This window comes from Phaseolus vulgaris, chromosome 1, assembly GCF_000499845.2.
Source record: "Phaseolus vulgaris cultivar G19833 chromosome 1, P. vulgaris v2.0, whole genome shotgun sequence".
NCBI classification, from domain to species: Eukaryota; Viridiplantae; Streptophyta; class Magnoliopsida; order Fabales; family Fabaceae; genus Phaseolus; species Phaseolus vulgaris.
The window spans coordinates 4,648,425-4,666,732 of NC_023759.2; the positions used below are offsets into that span (position 1 = coordinate 4,648,425).

The window sequence follows — 18,308 nt, forward strand, 5'->3', positions numbered from 1 at the left end:
AAACTTGAATTGAGTAATGAATTTCTACCTATTTGGTTTTCAAAATATTACAAGAATGAGGTCGCTTGAGCGACATACTCTGCTGCTAAGTTTGACTTTTTTTTCTCTTTTTGTGCATTTTGAGCCTTCCAGCTTTCTCCTTTTAGCTTATATCATTCTTCCCTATAAACCTAAAATTAACACCAAATTTGATAATAAAATGCTATTATTCAAATAAAGATCATAAAAAATGTAAAAAGGTATAAATTCATAAATTAGGGATTGTTTAATATATATTTTAGCAATTAATATTCATAAGTGTCTATATTTTAATATGAAAAATTACTGAAATTAGACACTTATCACTCTTCCCAACTTAGAATCTTGCTTGTCCTCTAGCAAAGTAAATGAATATATTTGAATTTAAATATCAAAATAATTTTATTCACTAAACAAAAGATTAAATTAGAAACTTATGACGACTTCCAACTTCAAATATAGAAAAGTATAGGGAATATTATATTTTTTTTCCTTCTACTTTATCTCCATAATATTTTACATCACATTATCTTTTCAATTTATAGGTTTATTGTCCTTTAAATTTAAAACATACAGCATAATCAGTAGTACATTTCAAATAAGCATTTAACCATAGTAAGATGTACTTTCGTTGGGTCAAATTGAAAACAAGCATATAAACACACATTGAATATGATGTTTAGCGTAGGCACGATTAAACAAAGCATATAACCAATCATTTAATGGTAAATAGTGTTATCAACTTTACTTGATTCACTTTATATACTAAGAGTTGAGGTTGGATGCATTGATGTCTTCATCTTCTTAGCGTCATTTAACCCTATATATATATTCTATAAAAGATCATTGGCATACTTCATTTGTTGTGTGTATATGACACCATCTATTTGGTTTATCTATAAATCCAGGAGGAATTTAAGTTTTCTAATCATGCTAATTTCAAACTCATTATACATAAACACAAATTTCTTGCAAAGATGTTAGTTAATAGCATTGGAATATAAATAAATTTAAATTTACAAAACATAAATTTAAGTAACAATAAAACCAAGAGAGTAATATTTGCAAAACATGGTAGTATTTATCTTAGTAAGTGAGTTTATGTTAAACTTAATCTCATAAAACCAGTTTAGAAGCTAATAATTGCACCACACTTATATATATATATATATATTATAATTTGACCTTATTCCTAGTCGACATGAAATCTTCGATGCCCCTCACACCAATTAATAAACATCTCAAACATGTGATCATATATTTATAGGTGATCTCCTTTGGAAGACTAAGGCATTCCCAAATGTGATCGTGACAGCTTGGAGAGTGCTGCTGGATAGAATCTCAACAAGGTGAGTTTGAGTAGGAGAGGGGTGATGATGGAATCTACGCTATGTGCAATATGTCAGCTTAAGGAGGAGTCTTGTCAACATATATTCTTGGAGTGTAAATATGCACAATGGGTATTGGTCCTTGTGCTTCAAATGGATAGGTATCTCTTCTGTTCAACATAATGATTTAAATCTGCACTTTATGAGTTTTTATCTGAGCAATGCTAGCAAGAAGCAAAACCTGGTATGGAAAGGTGTTTGGGCATCTGTTATTAGGTGTATCTGGGACCAAAGGAACCTGATTGTATTCAAAAAAAGGGCTAGTAGATGCAGAGGAGGTGTTTCAGAAGGCTCAACTCAAATCTTGGCTTTGGATGAAGCACAAGGTGCATTCCTTTACTTATTCTTTCGTAGATTGGATTCTTAATCCAATGCTTTGCATTAGAATTTATAATTAGGACTCCCAGATGTCAAGAGTTTTAAGACTACGACCTTTACTGGATTTATAGTTGGTTGGAGGTGTTGGTGGGTTTGTCACGGCCTGCAGCCGGTGCAAGATGGAAAGGACATATGTGCCTGTATGCAAGGGAGTCAAAATGAATGTTAAGGACATGATGGAGGATTCTGTTTTGATGTGTCTTATAACAAACCAATAGAGGCAGGGTGTATGCTGGTTCAGGGTTCTTTATGAAGGAAACAAAAACTGTGTTTTTTATGTGGTGTTTTGGTTGTTGTGGAAATCCCTAAGTGTGTTTGCTGATCAACTAGTGGCCTCACATGTGGATGCTTGCAGTAGAGGTTGTGGTGATTTAGACATGTTGGGGGATGTAAGTCGAAGGTGTAAACTCCAACCATTCTAAGTGCGAGATGGACCCTGACAAGTAGGAAGTTGGTTTCTGATAAAAGTGAGCTTAAAAGGAGCAAATGGAAGATGCTGCATTGAAGTGATTGATTTTGTGACAAGTGCTACAATTGTGCCATTGCAAGCTGGGTAGAAGGAATGTCAATGAGGCGGTGGAGATAACCAATATTTTGGTGTTTTTTGATGGTTTTGTAGTTGCAGTTTGCAATGCTTATAACATTCCAATACGAGCACGGTGCTAGTTGGAATAAGATGTCTAACTTATGCAGCAAACATTATCTATCTATTGCTTCTGGGGTGTTTGTTCATTTCTTTATTCTTGGAGATTCCTAATGTGGTTTGGTTTATGTAAAAGGGTTGGGATACCCCTTTTATATCCCTCTTAATTTAATTTCATTATTTGCCGATAAAAAAATATATTTATAGGTGATAAAAAAATATAGTTAAAAAAACTTGAGTATGATAAACTCTAAATAACTTTAATAATATTTTAGTAAATCAATTTATTCTTTACTCAACCTCATAAAATATGGTTATAAAATAAGGATTACATCTTATAATATATATATATATATATATATATATATATATTAATTGGTGAAAATCTTTAACTATTTATTTTCTCCTGTAAAATGAAAAAAAAATGTAGTCATTTATATAAAACTTCATGAATTTACTTTAATTTATAAAAAACCAAATTAGAAAAGATAAACTCTCAAATTCATAAGTTTATTGTATACAATGAGAATATTATTATTTTATATGTTTATCTAATTTGTCTATTTTAAAAATATAAATAAATATATATTTTAAGTGTTATTTAAATAAATATTTTTTAAAAGCTATTTATTTCAAAAATACTAATTTTAAGCTTGTGTAATTGCATATTTGAAAAACAAGCAATGCTATATCTTTTAATAATTAAGTCCTATTCACTTTTTAAATAAGTCGTTATTTTAAAATTACATATTTTAAATACGGTTAAATGTACTTATAATTTCGATGTTTTTATATATTTTAGTATATTATATTTTAAAAGTTTTAATGCTATGCTTTCTCATTTTAAAAATGTTTTTTTAGTGTTATAATTAATGTTTTAATTTTTTTTTTTTACCAATTTTACAAAATATTAGACGTAAAAATATTGTACATAATGTTTTCGAAAACGTTTAGTAACACATGTATGAAATTTAAACTGTAATTAATTATTATTACCATTTGTGTTAAGTTTTTCCCTTTTTGAAATCTCGGCTTGGAATGCGACTGCAACAAATTTTGAACTGTAATGTTAGAGACAGGCAAGGTGAGTGAAAAGTCTAAAACGAACTCTCTCACGCCAATGCACACTGGATGACGTGTCGTACCTACCGCTATATAAATACAAATCTGCCGTTTTGCCATTTTTGATTTTTGACTTCAATAGCCTCCACTCTTCTTCGAGCGGGAACTCGACATTTTTACCTCTTGCGTCTCTCTCGCCCTATCTTCTTCTTTGCATGTCTCTCTGCTTCTAGGGTTTTGAATTTGCTCTTCCTTTCGCAATTCGCGGTGACCGCCGCCATGAATCTGCTCCACGGCTCCAAGGTTTGGGTCGAGGACCGGGATTCTGCTTGGCTGCCAGCTGAAGTGCTCGATTCCGACGGTAACAAGATTCTGCTGCTAACTGATTCCGGCAAGAAGGTGAGCGAGTTCACACGATGTTGCGAATTTGTATTCGGTGGTGATTTTGGTAATTTGAGGAGGTTTTTTGTGCAGTTGTTTGCTTCTAAGGAGAAACTGTTCCCGCGGGACGCTGATGAAGAGGAGCATGGTGGATTCGAAGACATGACGCGGTTGGCGTACTTGAACGAGCCGGGAGTGTTGTTCAATCTTCGAAGAAGATACGAGCTCAATGATATCTATGTGAGTGTTTGATTTTGGATAGTTGGTAGATGCTGAATTCCCGTTGACTAGAGGTTTAGGCTTTGACTGATAGATATTTTTATTGTTGGAAAATGTACTCATACGGAAGTATTGTTTTAGATTTTAGCAGCTTTTAATTTTTCGAGTATGGTTACTTGCTTGTTTGGATAACAAGTAAAATCAATTCCAGGCAACTTGACGTGTGTTTGAATGTAAAACACGTAACTGAGGTTAATTAAATATATATCTCAATCGTATTCAACGGTTCAATTCTACTATAATTTAAACAAAACAACACTGTGAATTTGTGACTAAATATTTGCAAATCCAAGCACAGCACAACCCACCTCTGGATTAGGTGTCACCCTCACCAAATCCGCCCCAGATGATTCACACCCTTGAACTAGGACTGCAAAACAGAAGAAGAATGGAACGATAAAACATCTCCAAACTTTTTTGTTTTTAATATACTTGTTTTGGGAACAATTTTCAAAATTTATTAGAAATTCTGGTCGAGAAACTGATTACTGAGTAGTGTAGAATTGTATTAAAAATATTCTTATTGCCAAAGAATAAGAAGTATATATAAACATACCCATAGTATATACTTTTTTGGTATTTTTTTATATTAAATTATTGCTTTTGTTTATTGATCACGTACTAGAATAATCAAATTCAAATCTATTAACTAATTTAAATAAACCGCAGGTTTTGAAACTTCAGTTGTCCTTTTTGGGATTTCAGTGACTGAACTTTTTTGATTTTAATGCATTCGCAGTTGCTAATATTAACTGAACCATTTTGATTTGTTTGTGTGAACTGTCATTTTATGCTTTTTTTTCCTGTCACTCTTTTCTTTGCTAGACATATACAGGGAGCATTTTAATAGCCGTTAATCCGTTCACAAAGCTTCCACATTTGTATGATTCTCATATGATGGACGAATATAAGGGAATTCCACTGGGTGAGCTTAGTCCACATGTTTTTGCTGTCGCTGATGCATCTTACAGGTGAGTGCACATTTAGTGTGTTATATTTTCAATTTTTACACTATTTGCTACTTGCCATTTTATGTTGTAAATTTGTGAGATTTTGTTGGTCATGATTTAGAGCAATGATGAATGAAGGTAAAAGTCAGTCTATCTTGGTCAGCGGCGAAAGTGGTGCTGGAAAAACTGAGACAACAAAATTGATCATGCAGTATCTTACCTTTGTTGGTGGACGTGCTGCTGGTGATGATAGAACAGTTGAACAACAAGTTCTTGAAGTAAACAATTATTGAACTCAATCAATCATGAATTCAGAGATAATTTATTTCTAAGTTTCATTTGCTATTTAAAATCAATGTGGGATGCTAATTTCTCTATTACATGATTCAGTCCAATCCACTTTTAGAGGCATTTGGTAATGCAAGGACTGTTAGGAATGACAATTCAAGGTGAATTTGGTTCTCTCTTTTGTGTTTATAATTTTTTTCTACTCTACTTGCATTTTATCTTCTTTTAATCCTAGGCAATATTCTAGTTTGTTTAACAAATAAGACTGGTTTAGTGTGTGGAATTTTAGGATTTGGCTCACGAATAGTATATCCCTATAGCATCCTTAGCTAGGGTGAAATTTTATGGAAACAAATTGTTGAAGAAAACATGTTCAATATGTGACATTTTTTAATTAGTATCCCATCAAGTGGGGAGTGTTTTGAGAGGGATTCTTTGTTTGTATTTTTTTCTTCTTTATGTAGCTCTTAGGTTGATTGGCAGATTTGTTTTTTAATGGGATTTCATTAGGTTTTATTCATTTGAGTGTTTGTTTGGGGAAAATTATTTTCCTGGAAATAATTGTTGTTTTCAGAACTCCTTTATGAAAAGTGATTATTTCTCTAAATCAAGTTAAATCCAACATGCACTGGTGTATTGGGTGTATTATATAATGGGGACCAATAACTTGTCTTAATAAGTGAGTTTATTCCTAATTAATCTCACAAAACCTGTTTGTAAGGTGAGGATTGCACTTCAGTTATATATTATACTTTTAACTTTATTCTTGGTCGATGCTGGATGTCCAACACATCCTCTCACGTCGAGAAATGAACATCTCGAGCGTGGGATTAATGATTATGGATGGTAGGAGCCCAATAGCGGTGACCACAACTCCAATGTCTATCTCAACTTCACAAAACTAACTTGTAAGGTGAAAATTGTATCCCACTTGTATATATATTATAATTTAATCTTATTTCTAGTCGATGTAAGATTTCTAACAACTGGTAGTCTTGTACAATTTAATGTAAAGAAACACAATATTTTTATTTTGTGGTATTGGAACCAATGCAAATGAAAAGACACATGTTATCTTATCAATTGGATGGATGCGTTATGTTAAAACTCATAAAAAGACACACCTTATTGTAATTGAGGTTGAATAGAAGATAATGGCCTTTGGTGATGAGTCAAAAATTGTGTAAAAAATTCATCATATACATATGTCGTGGAGGCCTATGGCAGAAGCCATAGTGGACAAAAAGGTATATATTCAAAAACATAAAAAAATAAATTAAAAATAACGTAAATATATAGCAACAACTATCATAAACTAAAATTGAAGAAAATATCACAAATCTCCAATGAACAATGTCATAACATTCATTGAAGTTTCATAATCTCATCATATAAAGTGATAAACTTAACAGTTCAGAAAAAGACCTACAAAAAGATATAACTATAAGAATAGTTTTTTTTTTAAAAAGAGAACGATAATTTTGAAGTTTTTAAAAAAGAGCTCATGTAAATATTCAACAGATGAATAACAAGTATAGCAACATAGAGGATTAATATAGAGAAAAAAAAGGAGAACAAGAGATGGAGAAGAAGAAATCTTAAGAAATCATGAACAAAGACTAGCAAGGAAAATAAAGAAATAATTAAACAAGAGATGGTTAAGATTTCTGGTGTGGGTGGTGGCTGGAGAAGTCTCGTTGAAGTTGCTTGGCAGCAGCTTCAGTGGTTTGCTGGTGAGAGGAAAGTATAAATTCTAGGTTTCTTCTCTTTTTCAAGGTTTACTAGAGTTATGACAGATAGGAAACTTTGAATATTCTTATAAAGGGAGTTCTAAATAATTTTTTTGAAATGGGTCAAGATATAACCCTAAATCGAATTATTTAAAACAAAACATAAAACCCTGTGAATTTCTGCAATGGGTGCGGTAAAATGCAGTGGGCATGGTAGGCATTGTGATAAACAATGCCAAAAAGCTTCAAATAGCATATGGCAATGAAAGGCAAAACATCCATGCCATACTGGTATGACGTCACCATAACAGTTCTTTTGACAACATTTGTTGAAATCACTCAACTCTCATACTTCATGGTAGTTTTTGTCTTTAGTTCTGGGGTTTGAACTTGTCAAAACCATGCTACTCATTATGTATTTTAGGAAGTTTTTTATTTTATCCTTGTTGTAATTTTATTCTTTATTATAGGTGTATCTTGCTATTAATACTAGGGTTATGCATTTAAAAACAATCCCATAATTATAGGGATTTGTTTCCTTAGAATTAGCTCTATATATTTCCTAAAATAACCAAGACACTCATGTATTTATGGGTTCAATGACCACATTATTGAAATACCATAGAAATATATTATTCTTTCTAGAGTTGAGATGGTATCAAAACCTATCTTAGTGCGTTTTGTTGGGCATATCGTGTCACCCACCTCTATTGGGTTGCCATCAAACTACCCACAATATATAGTCCTATGCTTGAGATGTCTATTTCTCATGTGATGGGAGTGCGTTGAAGATCCCATATTGACTAGAGATAAGATCAAATTAATATATAAATTGTAACAAACATTATCTTATAAACTAATTTTGTGAGGTTGAATTATGCTTACACTCACTTACTAGTGTCACCCACTATTGGGTTCACAAATATCTAGTCCTATGCTAGAGATGTCTAGTTCTCGGCATGAGAGGTGCATAGGGAATTCCACATCGACTAAAGAGAAGGCCAATGTACAATATATAAATTGGAGCAAACCTTACGTTAAAAGCCGATTTTTTGAGGATAGTTAGGCTTTTTGGAGATTCTACATCGACTAGAGATAAAGACATTTCATAGTATATAAGTGAGTGCAAACTTCTCCTTATGAGCTGTTTTTATAAAGTTGAGTTAGACTTAAATCCACTTCTTAATAGGCTTAAATTCAATTTCTTAATATGACATCAAAACCTATCCTAACGATGTTTCTTAGGCGTATCCTGTCACCTATCAGACCACTGTTAGATCTCGATATGTGGGGGTTCATAGGATAATGTCAAATTATATTATATAAATTGGAACAAATCTTACCTTATAAGCTGATTTTGTAAGGTTAAGTGGAACTTAAATTCCAGTTCCTAATAGTACTCATGTCATGTTATCTTATCAAGTGGGTTCGCTCCCTCATGTTCTTGTCAACCAAATACTGCATTCAATCTTGTTCAGTCAATGTTTTCTTTTTTTACCCCTTCATATCTTTGGGTCTATGTTTATCCATAATCTAGTCCTTGGCTTTGCTTACTTTCAGCCTGCACTCATGAATGAGTTTTCCTAGTTTATACTATATATCAAAGGGGTCATAAATGCTGTTGACTCTTCATCATTATCTAATGTTTTGGTGATGTTTCTTTGTCTACGATTCATTATCTTTTGAGTGTGTCCAAGTCTTTACCCCTCCATCCTATTCCTATTCAGTATCATTCACCAGAGCTGCCTCATTATTATATTGAAGAAGATCCTCCTCTCTGCAGTATTATTTAATGGTGGCTATGTTGGTAACATGAGGAATGCGGGTCATGGTTTTCAACAAATGGCAAAAAACTAGACCGAAGGAATTAGGCCATGTGGCCCGGGAAAGAGTTTAAAACCCTAAAACAAGCAGAAAGTCACGCTACACTACTCCTTCATGAGTCATGATATCCAACCTCCCACACTCTGGTGATTTCCAACCTTCTAGAACCTCTGTCCTACTTTATCTGTTCAACAAAATTGTCTGCCTTTTTTGTTTTTTGTTTCCTATTTGGTTTTCTAAAGTTATTTTTTTACTTCTTAATTATTACTTTTGGTTTTCTTTAATTTTGTTAGTTATTTTTCTGCTCTATTATTATTTTTTGTTTTCTTTAATTATCATTATCAATTCTGTTTTTGTAATTATTTTTTTTAAAATTTATAGCTTTCTAATATTTATGATGAATTTTAATTTTTCTATTTGTATTTAATATTTAGATTTCCAACTTTTTTCAGTTCTATTTTCTTCTAATTTTTTAAATTATTTTTTATTCTGTTTATTCCTATTTTTGATTGATTTGCTGCTTTTCATTCGGGTTTTTAATTCTTTGAACTCGTGAACTTTATGAAATTGAGTGTTTAGTAGTTTATGACATTTTTCTTATGAGACATGATGTGTTTTCTTTGGATTAATCCATATTTGGTTAGTATTTTTAGTTTTTTATTCATTTCTGTTTTTTTGTGTGGGTGAATCTAATTTTTAGTTTGTATGCCATAGGCTGACATGCCATCCTCCATACGTGAATGGATGATTTTTGTCTCACTGCCATAGCATGCCATTGATAACACTGCTTCTGAATCCTGTATATATTTATCAGTGTTGGTGTCCTCGTCCTTATGCCAGCACCAATTACTGATGGGATCTCCCCAACTTACAATATAAGCACTTTGTATGTTTTTTGTGAAGAAAAGAACCCCAAAAATATGAATTATATACTTTGAATAAAGTTATGTTCACCTATCTTGAAATAGTTTTCTTAGTATTGTAGTTTTTTCTATCATATTGAGTCTGACGTTAAAAAAAATCGAGGGACTCCATTTTTTAACGTTTTATATTATTTTTAATTTGCTTTTTCTTAATTCTTAAAGAAATATGAATATATTTATTATATTTATAATACTAGTGTTTTGAAATGTCCATTCATTTTGAGATGTTGGCTAAGTGTCTCAGCCATCTGGAAGTGTCAGGTTAAATATCCAAGTTAATAAAAAATTTTAAAATTGTTTTGCACATGTTATACAACTGTTGGAGAGGATTTGATATGGGAATGCTAAAAGGAGTGGTTGAGCTTCATAACAATGAAATAGACTTTTGAATACAAACGTATTTAGTGGACTATCATTTTGGGTTGTTTTGACATGATTTTATGTTTTTGTGCTAAACATATTTATAGTCAAGGAGTGGAATTTGTAATGTACTCTTCCATATATATTATTGCTCATAGCCTCTCATTATCTCTATGTTATTTGGTTGCAGTCGTTTTGGGAAGTTTGTTGAAATTCAGTTTGATTCAAATGGTAGAATATCTGGTGCTGCAATTAGAATTACTTACTGGAAAGATCACGAGTTGTGCAGATAACGGATCCCGAGAGAAATTATCACTGCTTTTATCAGTTGTGTTCATTTGAAAGGGTATTTAATTTCTTTGAGGCCTATTATATTTTGCTGTTGGGTTGGAGTGGGTTTAGTAATGAAGCATGTGCGATAGTTTGCATTGTGCATGTGCAGGCTATGATTTTGATAATATCATGTTCAGACCATTAAGTGTTATAGTTTGTAATTGGGATGCCTCATTTTAGGATGCAGAGAAGTACAAGTTAGGACATCCGAGTCACTTCCACTATCTAAATCAAAGTAAAGTCTATGAATTAGATGGTGTACGCAACTCAGAAGAATACCTGAAGACAGGAGGGCAATGGATATTGTTGGCATTAGTCACGCAGATCAGGTGTAATATTGTTTCCTTCAGTGCATTTCTTGCTTCATTGCATGCTTTTGTGGTTCAATGGACAGTTTTATTGATGACTAGCCCTTTTCTAATAATCATCCCTTCTTCCTATTATCAGGATCCATATTTCGTGTGTTAGCTGCATTTTACATGTGGGCAACATTGAATTTTCTCCTGGAAAAGAGCATGACTCATCGGCAGTAAAAATGACAAATCAAGATTTCATTTACAGATGGCTGCTGATCTTTTCATGTAGGTGGTTTATATTTTGTTAATTTTAATCTTGTGTCATTAAATGAGTCATAACTAGGTTGAATTTATTTGATTCAAGCATTTGCGCTCAAAACTTCAATGCACAAGTTTTAAATATGCAAACATTTATGATGCTGATTTATTATTTCTGGTAGTATGACCGTGTCAAGTATTAGGCAATTTATGCAACTGAAGTACGGTAGGACAAAAGTTAATGGAAAAATTTTGTATAGGAAAAGTAGAGTTTATCTATCAACAGTCTATGCTATTGATCTGTGTAGTATCGACAGGAATACCAAATGAATTGGATGATTGTTGTTTTCTTTTAAGATGTATTATGGTCATAATTTATAGAATTTTTTTTCCATTTCTAACTGATAGCTTAATTTTTTTTTAATTTGCTAGGTGTTATGGCTGAGAGTGAGTAACTCCTTTATCTGTTGTATTCTGTTAATTCGTTAGAGCTGTCATTACCAGTTGATTTCTGTAAGTCAGTTAGCTGATAGCTTTCATGTCCGCTGTCATGCCAATAATGGGCTGGTTTGTTTGTGTTTTTTTTTTTAAATAAGTGATTATTTAATAAAAAACAGATTTCTGTTGTTTTGTGTGTTTGTCTAATCTTTTAAAAAGCAGTTTTCTGCATACTTAAATAAACAGTTCTTATTTACTTCTTACATAAATAAACTGGTTCAATATTATATATATTTTTTTCATTTGTTAACTGAATGGCTTAATTTTTTTCATTTGCTTGGTGTTGTGAGCGAATAACAACTTACCCGTTGTATTCTATTATTAGTTTTGTTACAGTTGTCATATCAGTTGATTTCTGTTGGTCAGTTAGTTACAGCTCTCACTGTCTGGGTGTTATGTCTGATTCTGTCAGTTAGATGAGCTTCTGTAGTCTGTAAATAGTCGTTGTATAGACAGAGCTCATCACTTTTACAACTATCTGTAATCACTTGGGGTTTAGGGTTAAAAAAAAAAAAAAAGTTGGAGTGCCAACATAGTTGAGATGCCAAAATAACAGTGATACTTTACACTTCCATCTTTTGATAAAAAATACAAAGTTTTCATTTCTCTATATATTTCTGTTTTTCTTTTAATAGGTGTGATGTAGACCTACTGCTGGCAACATTGTGTACTCGTTCAATACAAACTCGTGAAGGAAGTATCATCAAGGTCCTTGATTGCAATGCTGCTGTTGCTGGCCGTGATGCTTTGGCGAAAACTGTTTATGCCCGTTTATTTGATTGGTATACATGTGGTGAATGCAAAATTGGGATGTAGTTTTTTAATGCATGTTTTCCGATGACATTCTTTTTTTATGGTGGTTTTAACAGGCTTGTTGATAAGATCAATATGTCTGTTGGGCAAGACTCATTCCAAGATACAGATTGGAGTTTTGGATATTTATGGTTTTGAGTGCTTTAAGGATAACAGGTATTTTGTTTCCGATTGTTTGTCATTTATAGGAGTTCTTTTCCCCTTTTGTGTGTATACATGGATTGTGGAGTGTTAGACAAAGACAGGAGAGAAATGACTCAGTTTGAAGACTAATAAGTCGTGAAATTTCTCCCAAACTTCATAGGAGTGAGTCTATCAGAGAACACGATAGAGAACGATTTAGAAGAGTAGATTGAAGCCAAACAAGTAACAGTTGATCATGAACTTCCCATGCATTTATTCAGGATTAAGACAATCAATTATGCGATCCTCTTTTGGGAGAAAATGCTGTTGAACGACGGGATTAAGCACAAATTGCTGTATCTTATGTGCTTTAATGACCAGGTCCACCATATTGCCTCCAAAGGAGATAGTTTGAATCATCCAGCTTCTCAGCAATGGAAGTTGGAAAGGAGTGCGACACCGTAGCCATTGAGAACAGTGCAAACAGAACCCAAAATCTGGGAAGAGGAAGTGGCGCCGAAAAAATGGCTCTAGATACTATGTTATGTTAGATGAACAAAACAACAGAGAACTGTTTAACAAACTGAATGGTATGCATTTGAAAGGAGAAGTTTGCACAAATATTTAGCTAACTACTTACAACACAAGAGATAGCTAACTGCCTTTGCTGAAAATGTTACACGAGATAGCTGTTAGCAATAGCCAACAACTCTGAATACGTATTACAATTGTGTATATACAGAATAACTAACTACATTATGGAGAGTAGAACTGAGTAGGTTCACTGTGTTTGTTACTTTCTGGATCATTCTTCTGAATGCTAGTCACTTTTCTTAGGTTTTTCATGTATCCAAGACCTGTTTTGTACTTTCACTAGCAGGAAAATGCTTTTTGCTCAGACTTTCATTAGTATCATGCATGGATTGTCCACACCAAAAGGAATTACGCACAGATTGTTTTTCTTTGTATTCACATTGTTTGTTTTTTATTTGCTTGCTGCAGTTGTTTGTTGATTTACTGACCTTTTCTATATGATTGTTTTGCTCATCTAAATAAAATTCACCTCCAACAGTTTTGAGCAATTTTGCATCAATTTTGCAAATGAAAAGCTTCAGCAACATTTTAATGAGGTATCCATATATCATTGTATTTTAAATTGCATTCACTAAGCTTATCAAATATTTCATTTTCTTAATTTGAATTTTGTTGTTTTTTTTCTCCTTTTGCTTACTGTCTTGTCATTATTTCCAGCATGTATTCAAGATGGAACAGGAGGAGTATGGCAAAGAAGAAATTAACTGGAGTTACATTGAATTTGTAGATAACCAAGATGTTTTAGAGTTAATTGAAAAGGTTTGTATTTTTTTGTTCTTTTAATATTTTTATTGTCTTTTTAGGTGCAAATAATTCTTTAGTCTATGTATTGACATTGCTGTGTAGCATTATTTTGCATTTTCATACATAGAGGTCAGAAATAATGGTATATGAGAAATTATGAAGTACATGAGGTTAGAGATGGAAATTGTAAGAAGATCTATATTAGGATGGATGCTATTCAGCTATTCAGAAATTTGTCAAAAAACCATTTTGTCTGATCCTATGCTCTCTAGGTCTCATGTTTGGGTCTCAACATTTTTTAACAAATAAATTCTCAAAGACTACCTTATATAGGGTACAGATAATCATGATTATTTTAAAATAAGGTGATATAGTTTCATGTGGTGGTGCAATGTTAATGCATACATGTTATTGATGATTACATTGCATTGTCTTGATTTCAATTAATATGTATGCCTTTATTTTCAGTTTCTTATGGATTCATTATTGCATTCTTTTGCAGAAACCCATTGGTATCATTGCTCTGTTGGATGAAGCTTGGTACAGTTTGAGTTCTTCAATATGAATCGGTGTATATTCATTTATTGTAAATTCAGACTTCATCCTGAATTCCTTCTTATTGCAGTATGTTTCCAAAATCAACTCCTGAAACATTCTCAACCAAGTTGTTTCAGCATTTCCGATCTCATCCTAGGTTGGGAAAGGAAAAGTTTTCACAAACAGATTTTACTGTTTCTCATTATGCTGGAAAGGTGAGTACGTGTTACTGGACTTTCTCCTGATTCAGACACATGTTGTGACATATTACAATGTTTAAGGAGATCTTCCACTATTTTTATGTAGGTCACGTATCATACAGATACCTTTTTAGACAAAAATCGTGATTATGTTGTAGTAGAACATTGCAATCTCTTATCTTCTCAAAATGCCCTTTTGTTTCTGGTCTATTTCCTTTGCTACCTGAAGAATCTTCAAGATCATCATACAAGTTTTCTTCAGTAGCTGCCAGATTTAAGGTGTGTAGATTTTCATCTTCTAAATATGTTCTTTAGAGCTAGGGAGAGCATAATATGACCAACATGTTTTGGAGACTAAATTTATATATTTGAAAATCAATTTCATGTATCTGATCTTTTTTGGGGACCTGGGTTTCTTGTTTGTGTTAGCAACAACTTCAAGCACTGATGGAGACCCTAAACTCAACAGAGCCTCACTACATACGATGTGTGAAACCAAATTCTTTGAATCGACCGCAAATATTTGAAAATGCAAGTGTCATACACCAGTTACGCTGTGGGGTTAGTATTTTAGACGTTCCTTTAATTCAAGCTGTTGAAACAGATACAGATTGCCAACATGTCTATTTGTAAACTGTTATCTTGGGTGTTATCTAATCAATGTTATGAAAAATTGTTTTTTTGGCCAATTTCATACAACAATACACTATAGTGTATAACTTATAATTGGGTTTTTTGTTGTTATTGATGGTAAGGTATAACTTATAAAAAGTTTGTCATTTTTTAACTTCCAACTGCATGTGTAAAAGAAATTGTGGGTTGATTAAATTTTTTTGAAATAAGATGACTTTGATTCACTTGCTTATCTTCCAGATTTAGTATCCATTAGAATGTCATTTTTGGCATATCTCTATTTTATTTAGGGTGTCCTTGAGGCTGTTCGGATAAGTCTGGCTGGTTATCCCACTCGAAGAACTTACTCAGAGTTTGTGGATCGTTTTGGGTTGATAGCCCCTGAATTTATGGATGGAAGGTGAGTTCATTAAATTAATTTTCACAATTACCTCGTAAGTATTAAATGACTCCATAACTTGTATTCCATGATTTTCAAAGTCGAGTAAAGCTACAAGTCAAGAAGTTTATTTTGTTGGGCTTGTAGTAGCAGTACTTGTACTCATTAGTGTAAATGAGATTGTTAGCAAGGTTATCAGACTTGAGAGTCTATGTAGACTCGTGGGAGGTTTGTAAACTTGACCCATAAACCTGACTGGGAAGAGTCTATTTCACATAAAAATTCAACAAAAAAGATAAACATTCATGATATCAATTCCACAATATTAAAATAAATAAGTTCATACAATTCACCAACAAAATATTAGTTCAAAGAAGTTCATGCAATTCACCAACAAAATATTAGTTCTTAAAGTGATAAGATAATAATTAAATAACTAAAGAAAGGCAAATATTATCAAGTTTTCATCTAATCCTCGTATGAAATATTTGGCTTATAATGTGTCAACCCAGCCTCTCCTAGTCTCCTTGTTTTGCTCCTCCTCTTCTCAATCGTTGCATCTGCCTCCAGTGTCTTCTCCTGTGACTTTCTGTTTTCTCCAGCGACTGCATCTGGTATCTCCAGTGAGTGGCTTGGTAGTCTTTGGTGAGTGTCTTATTTCTACAGAGTGCTGCTGTTCTGATATGATTCTAGAAAGGCTTGCTTTCTTGAACTCTGACAATGAATATTCTATCTTCTTTCCTTTCTTCACACAACTACATAAAATTATCAGAGTAGTGGTTATCGCACTACAGCATTTTCAGGGCCAGCAGCTATGTGGCATTCTCAAGGATTTAAAGCAGTAGTGATTATATTTTCTGGGTAATAGACTTTTGACCTTGAAGAATTCAGTCCCTACACAACTACACAGCCCCTTTACTCAATTTTGAGGGAGAGAAATGGGAGCCTTGGATCCACTCATGTAAAAACTGCTTGTGGTTCTCAAATTTGGTCCTAATTTGACTAGTTTACCTGGTTATTGGTCAATTTTTAAAGCAATTCTACCGAACTACTGGGTTATCTCAAAGAATCTGCCAATCTGTTCTGATTTCAAAATATAGCTTAGGATATGTATAATATTGTTGGCAATTGTAAATTTGAACTGAAACTTGGAAGAAGGAGAAAGAAATGGTAAAACTTTGATTTACATCTGCTGTTTATTTGGAGATTATATTGTCACATTTGGTAAGGAATTGTGGAAAAGTTGTGGTCAATGAAAGGTTTTATCCTTTCCTGGCATCAATTATTATTTTCTAATTGACATTCATTTGAATGCATGTGCAACAATTTGGGCTTCATATTTAATAAAAACTGTATTCTTGTGTTAATAGTTATGATGATAAAGCTGCAACTGAGAAAATTTTGCAAAAGCTTAAGCTTGAGAATTTTCAGGTATGCTTTCCCTAGAAATGTGTTTGCAGATATTGCTCCCCAACAAAGCAAGGATGTAAAAGTGTGTTCATAAGGTTTTTATTTTGCTGTTGTTCAGTTAGGTAGGACCAAAGTATTTCTCAGGGCTGGCCAAATTGGTATTTTGGACTCAAGACGTGCTGAAGTTTTAGACAATGCTGCAAAGTGTATTCAGCGCCGATTGAGGACATTTATTACACGTCAGTATTTCACAATTTTAAGATCTGCTGCGTTTTCTCTTCAGGCATGCTGCAGGGGTTAGTTCATTTTTCCTTATGCAGTTATTACTGTATACTACTCTTGTTAACATGTTGCCTTTACTTTTGCACTTGATTTCTGCTGTGTGACTTGTTTGACATGGGTTCAAATCATGGAAAAGTCTATTCAGTTGTGTAGGGGTAAGGTTGCATACATCTGCCCTCCTAAATCCTCCTAGTTTAGATGCTATGCTAGTGCACCAGGCCACATGTTTACTATCACACGGTCATCTCTCGAATGGCATTGTAGTTGAGTGAAATTTCATATGGTTATAAAGTAGTTCTGAATTTGGCTTGGATTAATATAGGATGGGTTGAATTGAATTGTCTAATTTCCATATTCACTAAATCAGTAAGAAGTCAATCCTTAACTTATTTGTTGTTTCCAAACATTTGTGCTTTCATTTGGTTGGCTTCTTTTTTAAGTCAACTCATTCAAAGTTGTTGTTAGAATAACATGGAATGCAAGTTATATGCATTTTGTTTTCTTAGGAACTAGTATGTCAAAACTGCGTTCCTCATTATGTATTTTATGAAGATTTTAATTTTATCCTTGCTATAATTTTATTCTTTATTACAATAGTATCATGCCATTAGTTCTAGAATTATGTATTTAAAATCATTTCCATAATTACTGGAATCTTTTTCCTTAAAATAAGTTCTCTATATTTCCTAAAATAATCAACATGGTCATGTATTTATTGGTCCAATGACCACATTATTGTAATAAATAAGTATATTATTCTTTCTAATTTTGAGATGGTGTATCATAGCTCCTGACCTTTTGGAGTCTCTGACTGTTTCTATCAACCCTAAAACACAATCTTCATTGTTGTGCCACTCTAATCTCTATTGCAGCCGTTATTGCTGCATAATCCACCTATATGAATGAGATCATGAAATTTTGGAATGGAAACTGAGGACAATTTCAGACTGCTGGAGAATTGCAAAATGTCCAACCCACACATTT

General features: G+C 32.9%; 1 protein-coding gene across 1 annotated transcript; it reads left to right on the forward strand.

Moving 5' to 3' along the window:
- The first annotated feature begins 3,615 nt into the window (after positions 1 to 3,615).
- On the forward strand, positions 3,616 to 17,711 carry LOC137816741 (myosin-15-like). The gene is given in 24 exon segments (XM_068620018.1): positions 3,616 to 3,888; positions 3,964 to 4,110; positions 4,975 to 5,120; positions 5,221 to 5,377; positions 5,490 to 5,548; positions 10,415 to 10,479; positions 10,482 to 10,570; positions 10,738 to 10,837; positions 10,840 to 10,888; positions 11,005 to 11,084; positions 11,087 to 11,138; positions 12,245 to 12,391; positions 12,479 to 12,514; positions 12,516 to 12,578; positions 13,618 to 13,675; positions 13,797 to 13,898; positions 14,386 to 14,423; positions 14,509 to 14,635; positions 14,727 to 14,799; positions 14,802 to 14,899; positions 15,050 to 15,181; positions 15,544 to 15,653; positions 17,003 to 17,063; positions 17,161 to 17,711. Coding segments are annotated over 24 exon segments (2,292 nt in total). The 5' UTR covers positions 3,616 to 3,768; the 3' UTR covers positions 17,344 to 17,711.
- Positions 17,712 to 18,308: the final 597 nt, after the last annotated feature.